Here is a 24,716-nt window from a genome sequence, read left to right on the forward strand (position 1 = left end):
AGGAAGACATACCCTGGAATGAACTTGGACCCAACTGCTTTGATACTACTGGACAGATCGGGGATGGAGTTAGTAATTGGTGAGGGGAAGAAACCATTCCCCTGGATCTGGCAAGGGCTGGAGCCAGGAGGACCCACAGCTGTATTTGGGTCCAGACAAATTTTGTCATCATCATGTCCATGTCTGCTTTTTTTTAGACTCCTGCAGTACATGGCTGAATTGAAGGAGGAAGCAGAAGAAAAAGGCCTGGAGATCTGGTGAAAGGATCTTTCTTGAAGAACTGGTGACTTCAATCTGGGGATATCAGCCGCAGGGAGAAACAAGGCTCAGGAAGAAGCAGAGTACCAGATCCAATAAGGATCGTTTCCAAGACCAATGTGAGGTTCAAATGTTTTGTTACTTTTGGAGCCGAAGCTGAGGAGGGAGAATGCTCTGGAGACCTTTTCTTCCCTGTTTATGCCTTATTTTTTTTTAAATAAATGCAAAGATATATATATAAATATATATATATATATATATATATATATATATATATACACACACACACACACACACACACACACACACACACACACACACACACACACACACACATACATATATACAGAATACATGGAACAAATTAGAAATTGGGACTCTGGAATGCTTTATGCCTTGCATAATGCCCACATACAACATACATAAGACCAAAAGGCAAAATGATAAATATGAAGGATCAGCCACTATCACCACCACATTGTGAGTATGTACGTATATGTAATATCTACAGGTAAGTGACTCACAAACGTTTTTGCTGGTTAAGAAGGGTCTGGCAAAGTACTACTTACAACACATCTATCAACCTATGACTAATGCTTGATGTCCCTACCAACCTGTAAGTGCAAAAAGGCTCACACAACCATTACATTGTAGAGATGCAGGGACCACACCAATCGCCTACACTGACAGAGAAGAAATTACAGCCATTCCCATAGTATTAGGTTCACTTGACAATGATCAGAGACCCTGCCTGCTCCTCTCCTGCCAGTGATCAAAGATCATGGACACACTCAAGCCACATAAGGCCTGTAAGCACTTGTTCTTTTCATCCGCTTCCTTCCCGATGGAAATCTGTAGTCTGCGCTAGTCAACATCTCCCACCTATCCAGTCTACTGTTGCACCTTTCCCACCGGCAGTGATAATACCCTTACCCTCATATGTTTGGATTCTATCTAGCCTACATGGCTGCTTTCTTGTCCTTGCTCTTACTTGACCACTGTAAGCATGTATACCAGACACTTAATTTGCCCTATCACTATGTTAATAAGGCACACAATGACTCACTGTTGGAGTCAAACTCTTCTCTTCTGTGGAACAAACCAGATACACTCCATCCCTCAATGCAGCACCATGTGTCTTGGCTCACAGTCCAACACTGTAGCAAACATCACAAAATCTGTTCTCAGTTACAAACAGTTGCCTGGCCAAACACAATTAACAATGGTTAAATAGTTGATGAAAAACTGGACTCACTTTGTTGGTTAAGATGTTAAATAATTCCATTACAGAGAGCTTAGTGGTTATCTGACTTTTATAGCAGTAACTACTGAGAATTAATTTCAATACCCTGATGTAGAAGAGCTGTTACACATGGTTAGGTCTTTACTTATTTAGGCACCCCACTTTTTTAAATGTTATAAGAGAATGCCTGCAATCAAGCTCTTAATATACTGCAATAATTTTCACTTGTACCTGATGTACTACTTTCAGTTAGAGATTACTGGCCAAATACAAACATTTCGGACAAAGTAGCTGCCACAGTTTACTATTTTTTAAAATACATATATACTTTCATTTCATTCATCTGTGTCCCCACCTTCAACTAGTTACTGCTACAATGAAAACCTTTGCTAGTCAAAAAATTGTACAATTAGAAGTACTGTTTTCCTTTTCAATTCAAGTTAATCTATTTTACACGGACAGTGATGTTTTGTACTGTAAACATGCTCTTGCTCATAAATGTTTTTATGCCTATACATTTCACTTGGTTGTGTTTCCACTGACTACAGATGTTTTTGTACGATTTTTTTATACATTACTCAGAAACTCTGGTTTTAGGATGCATTCATTTCTTGCCCTAATTATTCCTGCAATAAGTATATGGTCAACAAATTCACTATTTTTTAAATAAGCAAAACACACAAATCATGTAAAACAAAAACAGTATGGTCCAGATGCCTGATGTTTTCGAATCCAAGTCAAGACACTGTCAGCACTATAACTGATACCAAGTTTCTAAAAGTCAACATGTGTAAATACCAGACTGCTAAAACATATCCTCTTCAGCACTATAAAAGAACAATGAAATCCATACATGAAGAGGGAGCATGTGACTCACAAAGTATTTTGATGAAGAAGGCTGACATGCAGTCCCCATCCATGCAGGGGATTGTGACTCTTGCACTTCCCTAAATACTATAATCAACTCCAAAGTTGCAACATATTAGAGGAAAGGAACATTCCCCCTTCTATACTCGCTGGACAAGTTTTCAAGACCTTCAGTGGTATCAGCACATTTGCTTACTTTGATAAGCTGCATCTCAGCAACCCTAGATGAGTAATACTATCAGTAAGAAACATATTTTGTGCAACAATTTTTACACCTATGTGTGGAGTAGTACAAAACTGACTCTCATCATTTTGCAATCATTACTCAATAATCAAAACCAGCTTTGATCAAACTCCCGTTTCACTCTTTAAAACAATGTGCTGACAACAATGCAGCTGAGCATGATATCATCGACAGTTCCTTACCTTCATTGAAAATGGGCTTCTGCACAGTCAGACTATCTCAGTAAACAAATGGAAATAAATAAATACACTTCTAAAATTTCTCCTCAAATATGTCATTTTTCTTTCATGTTCTTATTTTCTTTTTTATACAGCTACCCACATAAAACCTTCCTAAGTGGCTTATACTGTCATCAATCACCATCAACCCCCTTTTTCCCCATTTTTACATGATATCAGGGAATCGCGTCAACTGTCACAATCTATCTTGACTCAATGCTACTCTTCTACCTTTGACAGTTATGCCTGACTGTTGCAGGTCTTCTCTCAAACAACACATCCATCTCTTTTCTGTATGCCTTTTGTTTCCTCTTGCCTTCTTCCTATCTGTTCCATATCTTCTTCACCACATTGTCTTCTGCACTTCTACATGTGCCCAAACCACAATGATCTGTTCTCTTTGACCTTCTCTGCAATTGGAGCTACTTCTGCTCTGATGTCCTCATTTTGTTGTCTGTCCCACAGTGTACATCCTACCACCTATCAAGGCTAGCTTTCTCAAGTGAACTGCTTTCGCTGCCCAACTGTCTGTACCATACAACAGAAATAGTTACACCACTGTTTTGTGCACCTTACCCTGCAGCTTCTTTGGCATTGTCCAGTCACACAGTACCACTGATTCACTGTGCCAGCTGGCTGAAGCTCCTCTGATTTTAGCTTTGATCACGTCATTCAGACTTCCCTTTCTCCTCAACCACTCTTCCTAAATACTTTAAGCTGTTAACATGTTCCACTCTTTTCCCTTCTATCTCATTTCTCAGCTTCTTTTAATTTCCAACATTTGCTGACATTACATCCATCTTATCTGTACCCTTTCATCCTGTGTGCTTCCAATTTGCATCTTTCATCCTGTGTGCTTCCAATTTGGATTCCATTCCCCTATCATTTACAGAAGTTCTTGTTCAGAATCTGTCTGTAATGTCACGGCATTTGCATACAGCAAATCTGCTGATCAGTACTCTCCAAACTGTTTTCTAGTATGAACATCAGTGGTGTCAGAGCTGAAACCTGATGCACAACCACTCAAACTGGGAACCCCACTGTGAGTTTGAACACTGTTTCTGTGTCTGTGTCACTGACTCCTTGTGCATAGCATGCACTAATTCTACCAATGTTGACGAGACATTGAACCATCACAGGACTGCCCAAATCAGCTTCTTGGAACCTTATCACGTTTTCTACAAGTCTAGGAATGTCCAGTTTTATACTTTCCTCAGCTCTAACTTCTTCTTAAATATCTGTCTTACTGCAAACATAGGATTGATTGTGCTGCATCCTGATCTTAATCACACTGCTCATCTCCCATTTTGCTTTCTACTACTCTGCCTATTCTTTTATCAATCACCCTGTCCATAACCTTTATGCAGTGTGACAGGAGTTTAATACCTCTATACCACCAACAGTTCTGAATGTTCCCTTTGTTCTTGTACACTGGCACAACACTGGCACTAGAATGTATATTCTCCAGTGGGATACACCTTTCTCTCTATACTGCTTAGCAGCCATTTCTTCCCTAATTCACCCAGCATCTTGATCATATCTGACCTGACGTGACATCATCTGAGCCTACAGCTTTCCCTAACTTTATTTTCCTTACTGCTGTTCTTAATTCTTCTAGGGTGGGCTCCTTTTCTTTTTTCATACTATGCTATGTCTCCTGCAGTACAGCTTCCACTCAAAAGCTGCTGGAAGTACTCAGCAGATAAAAGGAGCCATAACACACAGGCAGTCTGGAAGACTGCTTCTATTATCACAGCTCTTCCACTTTTCCTGACACTGAGCACTACCTTCTGCATGGAGACAACTCCCACTACTGGGATTGTAGTAATAATAAAGTTCCAATGTCACTAAATTTCACTTGCCACAATCAAGCTTCTAAGTGACCTGTCTGACTTGGATGCTTTCTTCAACAGTGGTCACCAACAGAGTTTTTTTTCCCATGGCAATTACTCATTGGAACATAAGTAGATGGCATGGAAAAAGCTTTCAAAGATTTATACAACAGATAAGCGATCAGAAAAACTTTTCAGGATGCTGCTAAAGTAGATGAGAGAGGACGACATGAAAATGTACTAAAATTTGCATACCTGTTAGTGGAGAGGGTTTGTAGAGAGTGTTGTACTGATTGTGCTGGTACTGAGTGCTACTACGAGCAGTAAATGTAGAAGACGATGACATAACCAACTCCTCCTTAATGATACAACCTTTTGGGTGGTCCTCAGGGAGCTCATTCACTCTCTGCTCCAGTGAGTGCTTCAGTAGGTCTAGCTTCTGACTTGACTCATTCAGACTGGTCTGAGCCTGCACAAAAACAGGAGAGAGAATCTTGGCTATATCTGCTACTGTCACAATACAAACAACTCTACAGCCAACCTTTGTCTTTCTTTTGGCACTGTTAATAAATTACAGTTTAACGTCATAGAAAAACATAAACATGTTTAACCCACCTACTCTATACACAGTGCATGTTGCTAAATTGCCTAAACTATACACTCAATTTAGTGTTGTTAGATTTTCTCTTTTTTTTGATGTACACTACTGCAGATTTTACCAAATAACTTACCCGCATGTTCACAGTATAATCATATTACTGCTTTTTATCTTAATAAACACATTTTTATCTACTCAGTATAATCTATTAATTTTTAACTTCTCTCTTTTTGTACTCTGTATACATTGTTTAACACAGCTTTTCTCCCTGATGTGCTTCAGAATACGGCCTCTGCTCTTTTACTGCCCTAGCAAACAGTATTTTACCTAATCAGGTACAGTCTTCACCATGTCTAATTATGAAAAAAAGGACAAATCGGGAGACAAGTTTATTTTTATGTGAAGAAACAAGACAGATATCACAGTAAATCACATCTACTTAAAATAAATATACAGGAGATTACAGATTTTACAGTGTATAACATAAACAAAAAAGTCAGCATTATTAATGCCCACCCCTCCAGGCATGTCTAAAGGTCAGTTTCCTGTGCTTTCTCCTATTAACCTGGTGAACTTGGGCATCCTGAGGCAATGTAGCAACTGCCTCATATACACCGACAACCCTCTACTCTTACCTCCCAACACTCAGACTTGCAAGAGATACACTTATACAGCCAAACTGGAAGCCACGCACTCTCCAGTCAAGACCGGAATAGCTGGTCAAGAGGAGAAGGTCAACACTTGCACCATACCACATGGAACACATAGCCCTCCAGAACACACACACCAGCACTGCTTTCTCATAAAAACACAAACCACACATCCATCTTTGCGGAGGCTCTCAATAAAAATCTACCCAAATAGCTGACACCTACAAGGCAGAAACGCACATGACCACCACAACACAACACTAACCACAAGACACATAACTCTCCAAAACAGTGTGCCACTCAACCAAAGCCCCTAAGGCAAAACAGCATGGCCAGCACACTAGTCAATAGTGATGCACACTGATGTACCACTCACTAGGATGAATAAGGAGAAAGTCACAGTCAGCTGCCTGTCAGGTGCCAGAATCTGCCACATAATACACACACAGGTCTCTCAACAACAGGTACAAATATGACTCTGTCATTGTACATGTGGGTGTGAATGACCTGAGATGTACCTCCCTGGACTACATGAAAAGAGACATGGAGGAACTCACAGATTATGTAGCCCAGGTGGGTATGAGCCTAGCCCTGCCCAGCATTCTACCGTCACCCAGAGTGATACCACAGTACAAGCAGAAAATGATTGACTTCTACAACTGGATAAGTTTCTGGTGTCATTCTAAGGGGATCCGATATCTGCCTGGGATAACATGATTGACAGACCTCGATGCTTTGCCAGAGATGGCCTGCATCTGTCACACCTGGGCTTCCAGATACTGGCCAAGGCTCTTGCCACCTCTACAGTGCCTTTTTAGGGGGGTGTTCCAAAGACCAAACTACCACAGTAACAGCTACAAACAAATGTAATCTGAGGAAAAGAAAAACTCCAAACTGATAATACAAATAAACCGGGTAAAAGCAAAACCAGTAGTACGCCAATAAAAATGAAAGATTTATTGTAGTGTTAAGCACTTTTCGTTTGCTCATTCCGCAAACTTCTTCAGACAACTTAAAAACTCAATCAGTGTATATATATATATATATATATATATATATATATATATATATATATATATACATACATACATACACCTTCCACAAATTAGTTATCCAATTAATTAATTAATCAATTAACATTTACAAGCAACAGTGCTTCTTTGATTTAGAAACCATCCACTGAAAATTAAAAGCATTCATAAAAATATAAATAAACACGTTAAAATCACAAGAAGTGTATTAACTACAAGTTGTAAACTGTATGTACTCATATAGGCTTGTGCTATAGTGAACTATAATACTAATAGTCAAAAAACCTAACTGTTACAAATTCAACATTCATTTTACTGCTTGTGTTATCTGATAAAATGATATACAATTTATATTAGAAAGCAGTTGTACTTAGGAAAATTAATCTATAAACAATCCTAATACTCTAATACACAAAACGTACTGAGTCAACTTAAGCTCATCTCATAAGACTTTTAAGCTTTAACACACTACTCAAGCTACAGATTTCGTTGATACCTGGTGGACTATAAGCATTTAGTCTGATCTGCCAGAATAACTACTTTTCTTCCAGTCGAAGTGGTAAAGGACCACCTCTTTCATCAAAAACTGGCTGATCGATAACTAAAAATCTAAATTGATGCCCTGGAAATTCTGCTGCATGTTTAGCTAGGGCATTATCTTGCTTATTCTTATTGATGGCATAAGAATGCTCATACATACGGTCGCGGAGTCTCCTCTCCATCTTACCGATGTAGAATGCCAGGCATCCTTGGCATTGAGCTAGATAGACTACCATCTTGGTGTTACAATTAGCCCTACATTTTAATTTGCACTGTCGAAGGCCAAGAATACAGCTTCTATGGGCATGACAATACATCTGGCTGTGTTCTACATGAACTACAGAGTGAACTGGCACCTCACCTGTGTGCCCTGTTCAATCACAACCGCACCTCAGGCTTTGCCCCTTCCAAATGGTGCTCTGCTACAGTCATCCCTCTCCACAAAAAAGGAGTGACTACAGACCCTGGGAACTATCGCCCCATTAGCCTGACAAGTTGATATGCAATGCTATGGAATGCATCATCATGGACCTAATAAACAAGGATATAGGGAATCTCCAAACTCTGGATCCCACACAGTTTGGTTTTGTAAAGGGTAGATCATGCCTGCTCAACTTGGTTGACTTCTTTGAGTCAGTCACCAGAGCTGTGGATGAAGGCAAGGTGGTTCACACTGCCTACCTTGATCTGGCCAAGGCCTTTGATACCATTCTCCACTCAGGAATCATAGAAATACTCACTAAGCTTGGCATCAGCCCCTGTATCACTAGGTGGGTTGCAAACTGGCAAGCAGATAGAACCCACAGTTGGAAAGTAGCTGACTCCAAGTCAAATTGCCGACCAGTCACTAGTGGAGTCCCACAGGGATCGGTCCTGGGTCCTCTCCTGTCTGCTATTTCCCGTAACAAAAAGACACAGCACGATCATCCATGTAAAACAAGGTTTATTACTTCAAACTTTCGAGTTGAAACTCTTTTTCAAGAATGAATCTGTACATTACAACCACAGAATAAATATAGAACATCAGCCAATCACATAACATATCTCATAAACACATTATATAATTATACAATTTACATAATTAATATAGTTGACTAAGCCTAGTTCACTAAAAAACTTCATTAAAAACAATGGTCAACCTAACAAATTTCATTACTGCCTAAAAAGCTCCACAGGATAACTGTAATACTCTAACATATGCTTGTCTTAATTTCAAAATGGGTTTAATACAAACACAAACGGTTTTCACAGTTCGCCAGATAAACTAAATTTTCACTATTGCACGTCCCAAATGCCTTAAAAATAAAATTAACTTGTGTTATAGGATGTATAAATCCTGTTTCCATATTAATGAACTTACAAAAGGTGCAGTTATAACGGGACTGTCCCCTTGTTAAATCTATGTAACTCTTCATTTTTACCAAAATCTTTATAGCAAAGAAGTTGTTTGATGTTCTTCTCTTTCTTATATACAAAATAAGGCTTTTCTCCTACTAATTTCCTAACATTAACATCAGAACTAAGAACAGTCCAATTTTTTTAATTATGGACTGAATCTGCCTATAATGTCTGTTGTACTTCATCATATATCCTAATTTATTAAACCCAGCTTCTCTCACTGGGCTGCTGTTCTGGGCATTATTGCCTTCTCTAAATGTTTGCGTTTTTACAATGGAAAAACTAACTGTAAATTCAAGGAGAGAATGCATCCCATTTATCTGATATAAGAAGGGGGGTTGAGACAAATGCACTTAGTAAGCATATTTTACATTGTGGAAATGAACATACATTTAAATTTAGGATACTGCAGAGAGTTTGCAAAAACAAGAGGGGGAGACATTGTGAATGCCACAGAGAGAGCAGAATACAAATGGATAAACTTTTTTAGATCTGATGTCTATCCAGGGCTTAATAAAATTAATAGTAGTAAACCCATTTTGAAATTAAGACAAGTGTATGTTAGAGTACTACAGTTGTCCTGTGGAGCTTTTTAGGCAGTAATGAAATTTGTTAAGTTGACCATTGTTTTTAATGAAGTTTTTTAGTGAACTAGGCGTAGTCAACTATAGTAATTATGTAAACTGTATAATTATATAATGTATTTTTGAGATATGTTATGTGATTGGCTAGTGTTCTATATTTATTATGTGGTTTTAATGTACTGATCCATTCCTGAAAAAGAGTTTCAACTCGAAAGCTTGAAGTAATAAACCTTGTTTTACATGGATGGTCATGCTGTGCATTTTTGTTACTGGATTTAATTCCGTGTTGGTTCACCAGTATGTTTAGCTGTTCTACACCTGCTTCCTGGACTTTGGTATCTACTTTCCAGAAGTGCAGGCTAACATGAAGGGACTCTGGCTGACAAATTTCGCAGACGACTGCAAGTTGGGAGCCATTATTAACTCCCCAAATTATGTTGACATCCTACAGAAAGACCTCACTGAGACCAATGACTGGTGTCAGAACTATGGCCTTAAGCTCAATGCCAAAACATGTGTCGTCATCCCCTTTCTGAAAAACCCAGTTTCTATGAATCACCATATCAATGGTAGTCCACTGAACACAGAAGGTGTTATAAGAGATCTGGGAACACAGGTTGACAGCAACTTCTGTTTTGACCCCCACATTCCACTGTGGTCAGAAAGTCCTTCTATGTGGCACATCTCATTACCAAGGGTTTTGCATCCAGGAAGAAAGAGGTCATTGTCTCCCTCTACTCTTCCTTCATGAGGCCAATCATCGAGTACAATGCCCCATTTGGCATGTACCTCACTAGACACCTGCAACAAATGGAGAGGCTGCAAAAGCACCTCAGAAAGAGGATCCTAGGCCTTAAACACATTCTATATGTACAGACTCAAAAAACCCCAACTATGCTCTGTCTCATATCACCTACTTAGAGGCGATCTCTGCTTGACTTTACAAAGCCATGTCTGACCCAGCTCTGTTAGAAATGCTACATCTAAAGAAATCCCATTCCCTCTGCACCACACGGTCCAGACACCTCAACCTCAATACCACAATCAACAGAACTTGCTGGAGGGACAGGTTCATAATCCAGAGACTGCCCATGCTATGGAATAGACTTCCCATGCATGTCAAGCAGAGCACCTCACTGTCGATCTTCAAGAGAACTCTTGATGAGTGGATGGGAAATAGAAAATTCACCCCAGGGATCACTCCAGTGGCTCTACTCGACAGAGGCACTGGGAACTAAGGTCAAGTGGCACGATGCCAGGGTAATATTAGCCTAGTACACATCTATGAAGCTATGACGTAACTTGCATCAGCCATCACAGCAGATGAATACTGCTTTGCATCAGTTGGAATAATGCAGATTACGTCTGCTTTCACTTTCAGGCTAAATTCAGCTGGCATTTACTCTAACTATTAAAAGCAAAAATTATAATTTTGGAGTGAAGTCTACTACACCAAGCTGCAACAAGTCATACTTTTAGTAGCAGAAACCCACAGCCAGAATCATACAGAAAGACAGCAAATAGAAAAAAATCAGCCAAGCATTCAGAAGGGTGGAATGTCAGTTACATGAGTCTCCCCAGTAGTAGCCTATGTTAGGTAATATTTAAGGAAACAACAATGATTTGTGCCAAATTCCATTTCAATAAAAACATTTAGTGATATTAAATTTTCAAAAAGAAGACAATACCTCCTCTCCAAAAACATTATCTCATGCCAAGAGATCTATATAATTCACTGCAATACCTTTTCAGTGATTTCACATTCTGTAATACATATCAGTGGACTGTGACTCGCATAAGAAACAGTGGCACCATAGAAATTGGGGGCAGGTTATATTAGTAATATGGAAAGAATCAGAAAGTGAAATGCTCTACAGTCTCCAAGGATGACGCCACAATACCAACAGAAAATTACTGACTTTAACAACTGGCTTAGCTACTAGTGTCATTCCAAAGGAGTCCAATATCTGTCAGTCTGGGAGAACGACTGACACGCCATACTGCTTAGCCAGGGATGGTCTTCAACTGTTGCCAATAGGATTTTTGGATATTGGCCAAAACATTATCTACCCCTATGGCGCCCTTCTTAGGCACTGCCAAATACACAAACCTTCCAACACAGCAAAATCTACTCAGGATAAGGAGTCTTAACAAGAAACTACTCTCCCTGGAAGCACTCCTCACCCTAGAGAATGTTGACATCTGTACAGTTACTGAGACATGGTTCAAAGTCATGGAAAGCACCCCATCAGTGCAAAGGTATAATGCCTTTCACACATTCTGAACACCCACTCCATATGAAAAGACAAAAGGGGGATATGCATCCATCTACATAAAGGATAAGCACATCTCAAAACTGGTCAAACAAAATGACATGCTTAAACTACCCCATGTCCAAATAACTACAGAAAAAATCTCTTACTATACCCTTGCTAGCTACAGGTCCCACACCATGAACCAGGAAAACCATACCTCATACCTGAATTTACAAGAATCATTTACCATTCAGCCCAATACCATACCCATGGGTGATTTCAACTACCCCTCCATTAACTGGGAAGCATACATGACTACTAGCATGCAGGCTCAAAGATGTCTATACTTTGTCAATGCAAATGCCCTGGAGCAGCTAGTCTACACTCCGACTGGGGGTACAAACATCCTAGATATGGTTCTCACAAATATGGGAGAGCATTGCACCCCCCCCCAGAGTAATGTCCTCACTGGTTAGATCAGATCACAAAGCAGTCCTCTTGAAATAAATATAAAAGTAGAACACTAGAATTCACACCTAACCCCAAAACGTTTAAGAACTTTTCTAAGGCAAACTACTTCCTAATAAGTGAATAAGTGATGGCATAGCTAATTTCCAAACTCTTAGAAACCCAGAAAACACAGAAGCCTATGTGGAGGCAAACACAAAAGCCCTGTATGAATATAAAGAACTGAACAGAAATGGCAGTAATAGACTAAAATAAGTCTAGGACAAACTGCAAAAACAAGCCACCTCCGTGGTATAAATAGTTTGCAAAACCAAAGAAAGAAAATCCTATCTAAAAGTAAGACAGAATGTGCACAACACAGCAAAAACTCCCTCATTAGTCTAAACAAGCAAATCGGGGACAAGTCAAGTCTTCAAAAGTGAATTTTAAGACAAGAATATCTTCCCAAGCCAAGGATAACCATAAGGCAATCTCAAGGGCAACACACAACAATGCCCAGTGCTAGTAATAGATGGCATCATCTATACCCAGCCAAAAGATACAGGAAATGTGCTGGCCAATAAATTTCACCTCCACATCACCTCCAGTTATCCCCCAAGAAATACCCTTCACCATTCCTCTGCCAGTCATTATAAAATAACAGGTCATCACTGCACTCTCTAAAGCTAAAAACACGGCTTCAATGGGTCATGACAATATCAATCCCACATAATTTATATCTCTTAAACAGCTTGAAAAAGGACCTATCAAGCCCACTAGGATCTCTATTTAATCACAACCTCCAGACTGGCTTTGTCTGTGTGGAGTGGGGGACAACAACAGTCATCCCTCTGCATAAAAGGGGACCATCAACAAACCCAGGAAATTACAGGCCCATATGTTTGCTTAGTCTTATATGCAAGGCCATGGGAAAAATAATCATGGACCTGATAAATAACATAAGAAACTTACAAACACTGGACCCAACCCAGTATGGCTTTGTCAAGGGCTGTTTATGCCCACTCAATCTGGTGGACTTCTTTGAGAGAGTCACTAGGGCCATGGATGAGGATAAAACAGTGCATACTACCTATGTTGACCTGGTTAAAGCATTTAACACAATTCCCCACTCGGGTTTTACAGTAGATAAACTCACAAAACTGGGTACAAATCCCTATGTCACCAGATGGATAGCCAAATGGCTCAATGACAAGGCACATGTTGTTTGAGTGGGAGAATCAAGATCCAGCAAGAGGCCAGGTACTAGTGATGTATCACAGGACTCGGTACTGGGAACTCCCCTGTTCTGAATATACTTTTCTGAATTCAAGGCTAATGTAGAAGGCCTTTGGCTGACAAGTTTGCAGATGACTGCAAACTGGGAGCAATCAATGAATCCCCCAACAATGTAGATATCCTTCAAATAAGTCTGACTCAGGCAAAATGATTGGTGCCAGATCTATGCCCTAAAATTAAATGCAAAAAAAATTCATAATCATACCCTTTGAAAAGTCAAATACCCCTGCAAATTACAAAATTATTAGCACACCCATAAGAATGGACTCAGAGTGAGAGATCTAGGTACACAGATAATAGCCTGAACTTTGCCATGTGCCCCCAATGGTGAAGAAGTCCTTCTGTGGCACAGCCTATAAGAAAAAGCATGACATTCAGATCCAAGGAAGTTATAGTCCCACTGTATTCAGCCCTCATCAGACCAATAATCTAGTACAATGCACCTTTCAGCATGTACTAGACCAGGTAATTGCAACAGCTGGAGCGACCTCAGAGGTTCCTTACAAAAAATGCAGGGTGTAAACAACATGTCTTATGAAGATTAACTAAAAGCCATAACCCTTTACGCTATCTCCTACCAATTATTAAGGGGTGATCTATGCCTAACCTACAAGGCACTCTCAAATTCAGCCCTAATGGAACTATTAGACATTCGCAAGACAAACTGCACAAGGGCCAACCGATCTAAGGATTTAAACCTGGTCTGTGACATGAAAAAAACATGATGGAGAGACAGATATGTTTCTCAGAGATTATCCCTTCTCTGGAACAGGCTTCCTATTCATATAAAGCAGAGCCATTCCCTGACTCTCTTCAAATGTAGTTTGGATCAATGGATGGGGAATCATGAGTTCACTCCTGGTGTGGCACCAATGTCCCTTATAGAAAGAGCAGTCTTTAAAATACTCACAGGCACTGGCACAAACCTAAGCCATCCTCTAGCCCTTAGGGATTGAAAATCAGGTAAAATTCAAGTAATAATGGCTAGGCTTGTAAGGACTCTTGAGCTGTATTCTATGAAACTAAGATCCTATGTGGGGGGGGGGGGTTTCTTCACATGTAGAATGCGGAGACTCTACCCATTGACATATGTAATTATAAACCAAATGATGCTATTCATCTAAATTAGGACTACATATATTTGACATATTCTATGTAATAAACTCCGACTTGAATCTTTATAGATTCACAAGGTCATTTGTTTATTAACCAGGTAGATGGGATGGTCCTGAGATCATTTTTAGCCACAAAATGCGACAAGCTGTACAGAGCATGTAAATGACCCCACCCCCTCCCTTTCCATGGAAATGCCACTTAGTTTTGAACAGTGAAACTTTCACATGCACTCTTTATTTGGGTTATAACATTTTGGCTATATAACCAACTTTGCCTGGAGGGATGTTTATTTGGATTTAAATTCTGATCCAACATGCTTTGCTAACCTGCTACACAAAACTATTAAATCAATAATCTATGAAAATGTTGGTATTATTAAAACACACACACACATCCCAAAGCTACAAACTAGCTATTGATATTACTTGCTTGAGGGGGGAGAAACATACTTTTTCTTCTCAGAAGCACGTTCTAAGAATCAGTCACAACCTGACTCTTTTTTAGGTATCATCGGTTTTCTGAATGTCACATGACAGTATTCCAATGAAAACGTTTCATAAATGTGATTCAGTACTCTGTTACACAAATGCCTTACAATCAACTATAAGTTAAGTACAGAAGGATTAGCAAATGAGCTGCAAATAGAAAATAAAATGTTTACGTTTTTTAAACTCGCTGGACGGGGCAGTTCATGGGGTGAAATGAGGGGAAAAAAAGATTAAATTCAGTTTAATAAATTACAGTGGTGTGAGAGTACTCATCATAATTACAGACATTCTAAATATTAGGATCACTACTGCAATGCATTCACAATTTGAATGGGATTTATCTACAGACATGCACCGGTCCTCTGGCCAAATATTTACAGCAGTTCACATCCAAAGGCAAGGCACATGGTTACCTTCTATGCTGTGCCCATCAGCAGATAACAAAGCAGTAATGGAAGGGATTGCCCATGTCATTTTGCATTCTTTTTTTAGAATCTGGGAGTCATCAGAAGTATTCATGTCCCCCCCCCCCCAAGTTAAACACAAACGGGGAGGGGCTGCTGACTAACCAAATCACTATCCACACAAGTCAAACAGAAAACGTGAAGAATAAAAGAATACTTCTGTAACTAATTAAAAGTTATGTACTTAACATAACTAGGCATCGGTGTTGTCCATTTTCATTCTTCCTCACTGATGAATATCGGATCCGACTCAGCCTCTTTTCCAAGACCTTTGGATCCAAGTGTCGAGCTACTCCCTCTTCCCATAATGCACCATACCTTCCCCAACTCCCCAGATCGAGTTTGCTGCCCTATAACTCAAAAGATTACAGTAACAGGACAGAGAAAAGAAGAGGTCCTTGGCTCAAACCTAGAACCCATGGGTTACAAATTTCTTCAAGGTATTTCTCAAAGCCACCAAGCCAGGGGATGTCTAGGAGGGATGTAAGAAAGAATGAAAATGGACAACACAGATGCTTAGTTATGTTAAGTACATAACTTTTAAATCTAATGTTGTCCTTTTCATTCTTCTCACTAATGTTGTCCTTTTCATTCTTCTCAATGATGAGTCAGAGTCCCCAGCTACGTAACTCCTGGGCGGCCCACAAGGAAGGATGTGGCAAAGCACAGTCAAGCCAAAGGATGCGCTGCTCCTAGAAACAATGTCCAATTTACAATGTGAGACAAAGGTGTGAGTCTTAGACCAAGTGGCTGCAGCACAAATCTCATCGACTGAGGCTCTGGAAGAAAAGGTAGATGAGGTAGACATAGATATGGCGGAATGGGCGATGGGAGGTCGAGGCAATTCAATACCTTTTTGTGAATAAATGAAGGAAATACAGTCCATGATACATTTGGCTAAAGTGATCTTTGAAATTGCCTGACCTGACTGGTTTGTTGAGAAAGATACAAATACCTGATCAGATTTCCTATACCTCTTTGTTCTGTGGAGGTAGAAATGCAGTTGCCTGTGAACATCTAGGTCTAGGAGATGCAAAATATATTCTTTGTTCAAATATTTGGGGAAGAAAACTGGCAACTGAATTGACTGGTTAATGTTTGATTCCACAGCTACCTTAGGCATAAAGGAAGGATTTGTTCTTAAGGATACCTTACAATTACAGAAAATGATGCAAGGAGGCTTGACTGACAAAGCTTGAAGGTCTGATACTTTCTTAGCAGAAGTAATAGCTACTAGAAAAACTGTTTTCCAGGAGAGAAATGTCATGTTGCACCTATCAGCTGGTTCAAAAGGCTTCTGGATAAGGCCTTGCAGTACCAATGTAAGATCCAAAGATGGAGAAGGATCTTTTACTGGAGGCCCAAGAAGAAAAATGCCCTTCATGAAAGCTTTACATAACTTGGAAGACAAAAAGAGAAGAGGATCCCTTCCCAGCATGAAAACTGGGTATGGCAGTCAGCTGAAGTTTGACAGTAGAGAAACTGACTCCTTCTTGAAAAACAGTACTAAGAAAAATAAGAAAAGATGAAGTGGGTACTGACAAAAGGTCAATATTCTCCTTTAAAGCCCAAACAGAAAATTTCTTCCACTTGCGGCTATAGATCATTTTAGTGGAAGCCCTCAGAGGCTAGGATTATGTCACGGATGGAAGGAGTGAGCCTGGACTTTCTTACAATTACTGGAAGTGGAGAAACCATGTGGTCACTTTTAGGGAATGGAGACTGGGGGGGACTGGATGTCTGACAGATGAGTTAAGAGATCCTGTCTGGGATCCAGTATCCAAGGTGGATACTTGATGTGAGACCACAGAAATGGGAACCATACTTGATGAGGCCAGAAAGGAGCAATGAGGATTACTGAGCTCTTCCACCTGCTTCCTTTCTACAGAAACTTCAGGATCAGCAGAAGAGGAGGATAAGCATAAAGGAGACCCAGGAGCCAATCGTGGACTACAGGGGGATCACAGCAAAATACTTGTTAGTACTGGTGGATAAGATGGATTATGTCAATGACCTTACCTACAGGTTACATGACACTGATAAATATTCACCAGCATCCCTTATTGAAATACACATAGCCCACAGAAGGGTACAACTATTTCTCAAGGACAGTTTATATCAAGGGGCCATTAATGAGGATGTTTTAATTTTTTTAGTGAATGACCATCCATTAATACCAACATTTTTTGGAATATCCAAGGTGCACAAATATGTGCACCACCCCCCTTACAGATTAATAGTAGCTGGACAGAATAGTTCGACTCACTCCTTAAGGTTTTTTGTGGATCGTGTGGTAAAAGGGGCATTGCTCCTGGTCACCCATGTATTGAAAGATTCCTGGGACTTTCTAACTAGAATTAAGGATGATTTTTCTTCATATGTTACTGGGTTTTCGACCATTGATGTAGTGGATCTTTTCCGTTCTATTCCACATGAAGAGGGACTGAAATTATTTCATGAGGCATTAAGTGAAACACTAATCTAAGTAATACCATGGTGAATTTTATAATGGAATTAATGGAATTCATTTTAAAGAACAACTATATCACCTTTGAGAATGAATATTACAGACAAGCCAAAGGCGTTGCAATGGGGGCAAGTTGTGCCCCCATTTACACTAATTTGGTAATGGCAAGGTGGGATTTTAACCGCGTATTCAATTCTAGATTTTCCCAAGTCCAAAAACAATGTTTAGTGCTATCAACAAAGCCCTGCCAACGATACAAGTATTTGTAAAAACCAAAAGAAACATGGCAGGACACTGCTATGTATCGCCAATCTTTAATAAAAGCACAAAAATACAAGGATAAGTGCTTTCGGGTAACAACTCTTCTTCAGATAAAGACAAAGACATTTATTCCACCAATTTAAACTGGCCAATAAGCAGTCAATAAACCACCCGCCTTTTCAGGAGGGCGGGCTTCATAGGTACCATGTCATTAAGGCCTGGGCTCCTATGAGCCATCAGTTCTAAGATCCATTTTGACTCTATGGACACCGTAAGAAGTTTAATATCACCTCCCCTATTATTCAACCTTACATTAACTATTGCTCTAAAATGAAATCTATGTGTAGGATGTACTTCAATATGCCTATAAAGGGCATTGTGTATATCATTGTTCCTTATAGAGGAAAGATGTTGAAGCACCCTCACCTTAAACATGTTGTTCGTTTTTCCTACATAGACGCAGGGACACTGTAGGCATTCTACCAAATAAACCAAGTCAGTTGTCCTGCATGTAGCCCTAGCCTTCAGGTTGAAAACCTTACCACTGACTGGATGTCTAAAAATTGTGTCCCTATTAATATGTGGGCATGCTTTACAAAGTCCACATGGTGCACTGCCTACTGTTTCCTTAAAGGGTTTTTTACTAATTATTGTCTTCTCTCCACAAAGTAAGTCTTTTAGATTTTTATTCCTCCTATATCCAAAACTAGGACTCTCACCTATTATATTCCTTAATTTATTATCACTTCTTAGAATATTCCAATTTCTATTAACTATATCTCGTATATCTCCAATATTACTACTATAAGTGAAAATTAGTTTGGGGTTATCTAATTTAGTATTTGTTATAGGGGGTATCCTCACTTCTCCTTCCGCATGTCTAAGCCAAGGTTTAAACTTGTTTTTCCTTAATCCCTTACTGCCATCTACCATCTTGTTCACCAATCCCTCTCTGTAGCCCCTGTCTCGGAAGCAATGTTTTAAGTTTGTCATCTCCTTTTCATATTGAGCATCTTCCAGACATACCCTGGATGTCCTACTGATCTGCCCCTGGATGATGTTAGGAAATGTGAAGCGGGGGTGCATACTATCATAACACAACAAGGTATTCTTCCAACAGTCCTTCCTGTGTAAACATGATGAAAAACCTTCCTTTGTCTGTGAAACACATACATCAAGGAAGTCTATCTCTGTATATGAACTGTTAACAGTAAATCTTAGGAATGATGTTGTGGAGTGTAAGTATGTAACAAACATCTCTAACAAATCAGGACTCCCTCTCCACAAAATAAAACATCATCCACAAAACGTGTGTATGTTTGTATATATTGCATCCATTCCACATTGCCAAAAATGGTAGCCTTTTCCCAATATGAAAGGACAAGATTAGCATACGTATTAGCACAGGGGGTGCCCATGGCTACCCCCTGAGCTTGTCTGTATACCTGTTTTGCTCCAATAAACACATTGTTTTCCAGGACAATAGTCAATAAGGTCCTAATCAAGGCTATCCTCTCATCAGCCTCTCCTAGATCCCTTAAAAGTTCTCCTATGGCATTAACACCATAGTCATTGCTGATCACAGTAAATAGACTGTGAACATCCAGGGTCACCATCAGGAACCTGTCCTGTGGTTTGGTGCAATTTACCTCCCCTATAATCTTCAAAAAGCCCCCTGTATCAGTTAGCACACTGGTCAATTTTTCAACATATGGCCTAAGGGTAAATTCCAACCAAATGGAAACATTCTCCGTGACACAGCCTCTGCCCGACACAATAGGTCGAAGAGGTGGGTCAATCAGAGATTTGTGAATCTTAGGCAAAGCCTTAAAAACTGGTGTGACAGCAGTCTCAATCCATAAAAACTTGAACAATCCTCACTGATTTTCATATCATATAATAACAGTTTCAAACAGTTTTGTACCTTATCTACTACTTGTTTGACACCAAGGGGAATAATCGGAATGTAGGTGCTCACATCTGATAACAATTCCTGCACTTTGTGCTCATAAAAAACAGTATCAAGCACCACCACCGCACCTCCTTTCTCAGCCATCTTTATAGTTAAAAGTGTATTATTGCTCAGATCCTGTAGGGCTTTTTGCTGGGCCCATGTTAAATTATAAAACCTATGAAATTCCCCTGCCTGAAAATAGTTCAGCAAATCCTGTTCACAGCTGTTTATGAACAAACTCATGGCTGGAGAAAAAGGTGGTACAAAACAACTAGGTTGTTTTAAAGTAACATTGTTCAAGTTGTTTGTCCCAAAAGCACATCTCAAAGCTAAACTTCTACAAAACAACATTAAATCTAAAACAACCTCATTAAAAACACTAGCCCTACTGGGCACAAAGGTCAAGCCTTTGTTTAATACAAAAAGCTCCTCACTCATCAAAACATGAGATGATAAATTAAAAACAATACCAGTATCATTACAGATAGTCACTCTAGAGTCCTCCTCCTCTTGCTCAGATCTCTGCCTTCGCTCGAGGACCGTTTCCAAGCCCCTCGTTTCTTGACCGGGGCTGGTAGCATCTCCAAAAAACGTTGTTGACCTTGTGTGCTCTTAGGCCGTGCCCCCATTCTAATCCCTCCAGAGGCCATTGCCTCTGTTTGAACAGTCAAGCCGCCCTCAGTTGGATCTGATGTACTCTGGACCGCTGAACATGCAGCGTTCTCAACTGTTACTGAAACATGTTGGTCATCCGTAGTGATAGCAGGAGCCTGTATGCCCACCTCTTCGACCTATTGTGTCGGGCAGAGGCTGGGTCACGGAGAATGTTTCCATTTGGTTGGAATTTACCCTTAGGCCATATGTTGAAAAACTGACCAGTGTGCTAACTGATACAGGGGGCTTTTTGAAGATTATAGGGGAGGTAAATTGCACCAAACCACAGGACAGGTTCCTGATGGTGACCCTGGATGTTCACAGTCTATTTACTGTGATCAGCAATGACTATGGTGTTAATGCCATAGGAGTACTTTTAAGGGATCTAGGAGAGGCTGATGAGAGGATAGCCTTGATTAGGACCTTATTGACTATTGTCCTGGAAAACAATGTGTTTATTGGAGCAAAACAGGTATACAGACAAGCTCAGGGGGTAGCTATGGGCACCCCCTGTGCTAATACGTATGCTAATCTTGTCCTTTCATATTGGGAAAAGGCTACCATTTTTGGCAACGTGGAATGGATGCAATATATACAAACATACACACGTTTTGTGGATGATGTTTTTATTTTGTGGAGAGGGAGTCCTGATTTGTTAGAGATGTTTGTTACATACTTACACTCCACAACATCATTCCTAAGATTTACTGTTAACAGTTCATATACAGAGATAGACTTCCTTGATGTATGTGTTTCACAGACAAAGGAAGGTTTTTCATCATGTTTACACAGGAAGGACTGTTGGAAGAATACCTTGTTGTGTTATGATAGTATGCACCCCCGCTTCACATTTCCTAACATCATCCAGGGGCAGATCAGTAGGACATCCAGGGTATGCCTGGAAGATGCTCAATATGAAAAGGAGATGACAAACTTAAAACATTGCTTCCGAGACAGGGGCTACAGAGAGGGATTGGTGAACAAGATGGTAGATGGCAGTAAGGGATTAAGGAAAAACAAGTTTAAACCTTGGCTTAGACATGCGGAAGGAAAAGTGAGGATACCCCCTACAACAAATACTAAATTAGATAACCCCAAACTAATTTTCACTTACAGTAGTAATATTGGAGATATACGAGATATAGTTAATAGAAATTGGAATATTCTAAGAAGTGATAATAAATTAAGGAATATAATAGGTGAGAGTCCTAGTTTTGGATATAGGAGGAATAAAAATCTAAAAGACTTACTTTGTGGAGAGAAGACAATAATTAGTAAAAAACCCTTTAAGGAAACAGTAGGCAGTGCACCATGTGGACTTTGTAAAGCATGCCCACATATTAATAGGGACACAATTTTTAGACATCCAGTCAGTGGTATGGTTTTCAACCTGAAGGCTAGGGCTACATGCAGGACAACTGACTTGGTTTATTTGGCAGAATGCCTACAGTGTCCCTGCTTCTATGTAGGAAAAACGAACAACATGTTTAAGGTGAGGGTGCTTCAACATCTTTCCTCTATAAGGAACAATGATATACACAATGCCCTTTATAGGCATATTGAAGTACATCCTACACATAGATTTCATTTTAGAGCAATAGTTAATGTAAGGTTGAATAATAGGGGAGGTGATATTAAACTTCTTATGGAGTCCATAGAGTCAAAATGGATCTTAGAACTGACGGCTCATAGGAGCCCAGGCCTTAATGACATGGTACCTATGGAGCCTGCCCTCCTGAAAAGGCGGGTGGTTTATTGACTGCTTATTGGCTGGCTGTTAGTTTAAATTGGTGGAATAAATGTCTTTGTCTTTATCTGAAGAAGGGTTGTTACCCGAAAGCGCTTATCCTTGTATTTTTGTGCTTTTATTAAAGATTGGCGATACATAGCAGTGTCCTGCCACGTTTCTTTTGGTTTTTACAAATACTAGATTTTCCCAAGATTGGTTATTCTATGGTCGATACCTGGATGACATTTTTATGTTATGGAAATGTAGGGAGTCCTTAGTTTACAATTTTGTTGAATATATCAATGGAGTTTGTCCATATTTCAGGTTTACACACAAATGTAATGTGGACAGTATAGACTACCTGGATGTCACTATTTCCAGGGATATGGACTCAGATACTTTTACCACCACAGTTTATCATAAACCTACCTACTCTAATTGTTTTCTAAGTTACAAAAGTCAACACCCCCACCACGTGAAAAGAAACTTGGTCAGGGGACAAATGATCAGAGTAGCAAGGATGTGTTCCACATTAGACAACTTGAAAAGGGAACTAGGCAAATTAAGTCAGATGTTTATAAGCCAGAGGCTACCCTGAGAATTGGGTTTACCAGACCAGTGTGGAAATTACTGACGGTTGGGGGACTAAGTTTAAACCACTACTGAGGCAGGATGACCTTCATTAGAGACAGGGTCAACCTAAGGTTCAAAACACAGTTGAGAGTGCTGTTTTCTCGCAAACTATGGTGACACAATTTGGCACCTTTGGTAAAAAGGTGAGAGATGTTTTAAACAAGAACTGGGTGATTTTGGAATGTAACAATGAACTTGTTCATTTGTTGGGTCATGGGCCACCTTTTCATTCAAGGTGGGAGGTAATTCAAAATTTTTGTTGGAACACCCTATCAAAATTAAGGACAGTAGAGGAACCAGGTCATGTGGTAGATGTAACTATTGTAGGTATTTGGTGAATGCAACAGAAATGTGGGTGGGGGTACCCCCGCAATATGTTAGACTAGCAGGAGGTAATTGTAATACTCTTGGTCTGGTTTACCTGAGTGTTTGTATGGGATGCAACGGTTATTATTTGGGTAAGACCAAGAGGGCAATTAGGAAGAGAATATATGAGCATTTATATGCTATTACTACAAAGAATCATAACAATGCCCTTTTTAAGCACACTCTGACTTGCTCGTTTTTTTCTGGCTTCAAATTTGGTATTTTAGAAGTAGTAGCTAAAAATGCCGGGGGGGGATAACTGGTCAAACCAGAGTGAGAAGGTTGAGTTGAAGTGGCAACTCTATTAAGTGCTTGCCAGCCCCCTGGCATGAATGAAAATGTATCTGTTAAGCCTATTTTGGTTGAAAGAGCTTTGACAATTTAATGAAAGTATTTTTATATTCTTCATGCAGCTAGTTGTTTTTAATGTTCTGTGTTTTTAAGAAAGGGCTGTTTTACTAATTGGTGTAATTATATAAAGGATGTGAAGTTAAGCACTTTTGGTTGTGATAAAGTCTGCATTGAGATGGACAAAAGCGCTTACCTACTGGATTATTTACTGCTTGGATATTTGCTTGTCCTTAAACTTTTTATCTACCTACTGGATTATTTACAGCTTGCATTTTTGCTTGTCATTAAACTTTTTATCTTCATTGGAATACAGGACTACTGAATTGTTTTGTGACTCCTGTGGGATTTTGGCTTCAGGTGTGGTGTTTGTTTTACCAAAATACTTGTACTTGTAGTTCAGGGGAGAAGCAAAAAGGTTGCAACAAGGTTGGCCCCATTGGCTGAAAATCTTGTTTGATACTGACTGGTTGAGGGCACTTGTGAGGACTCAGAATGGACCTGCTGGGTCTGTCCACTAGAACGTTGGTTTAGCCCGGGATGTGCATTGCAGTTAGAAAGTGGTCTGAAGATGTCGCCCATTCATAAACTCTCATGGCCACCCTGCACAATGGGTAGGAATGGGTTCCTCCTTGTCTGTTGATGTACCAGACTACTGACACATTGCCTGTGAGAATTTCAATCATCCCTTGAGGGAGAATGTCCTGAAAGGCTTGCAACATTAGAAGGACTGCTCGCATCTCTAGGACACTGATATGCAGTTTGGTCTCAGAGA

General features: G+C 39.8%; 1 protein-coding gene across 1 annotated transcript in view; it reads right to left on the reverse strand.

The window, feature by feature from the left end:
- Positions 1-24,716, reverse strand: part of LOC122812231 (serine/threonine-protein kinase N1-like) — a 2,446,550-nt gene that overhangs the window by 1,182,501 nt on the left and 1,239,333 nt on the right. Inside the window, exon 6 of the mRNA XM_044084586.1 lies at positions 4,918-5,131. Coding sequence (XP_043940521.1) covers positions 4,918-5,131 — 214 coding nt within the window. The remainder of the gene's footprint in view (positions 1-4,917; positions 5,132-24,716) is intronic.

This window comes from Protopterus annectens, chromosome 9.part0 (genome assembly GCF_019279795.1).
Source record: "Protopterus annectens isolate FY-2018-M chromosome 9.part0, PAN1.0, whole genome shotgun sequence".
NCBI lineage: Eukaryota > Metazoa > Chordata > Ceratodontiformes > Protopteridae > Protopterus > Protopterus annectens.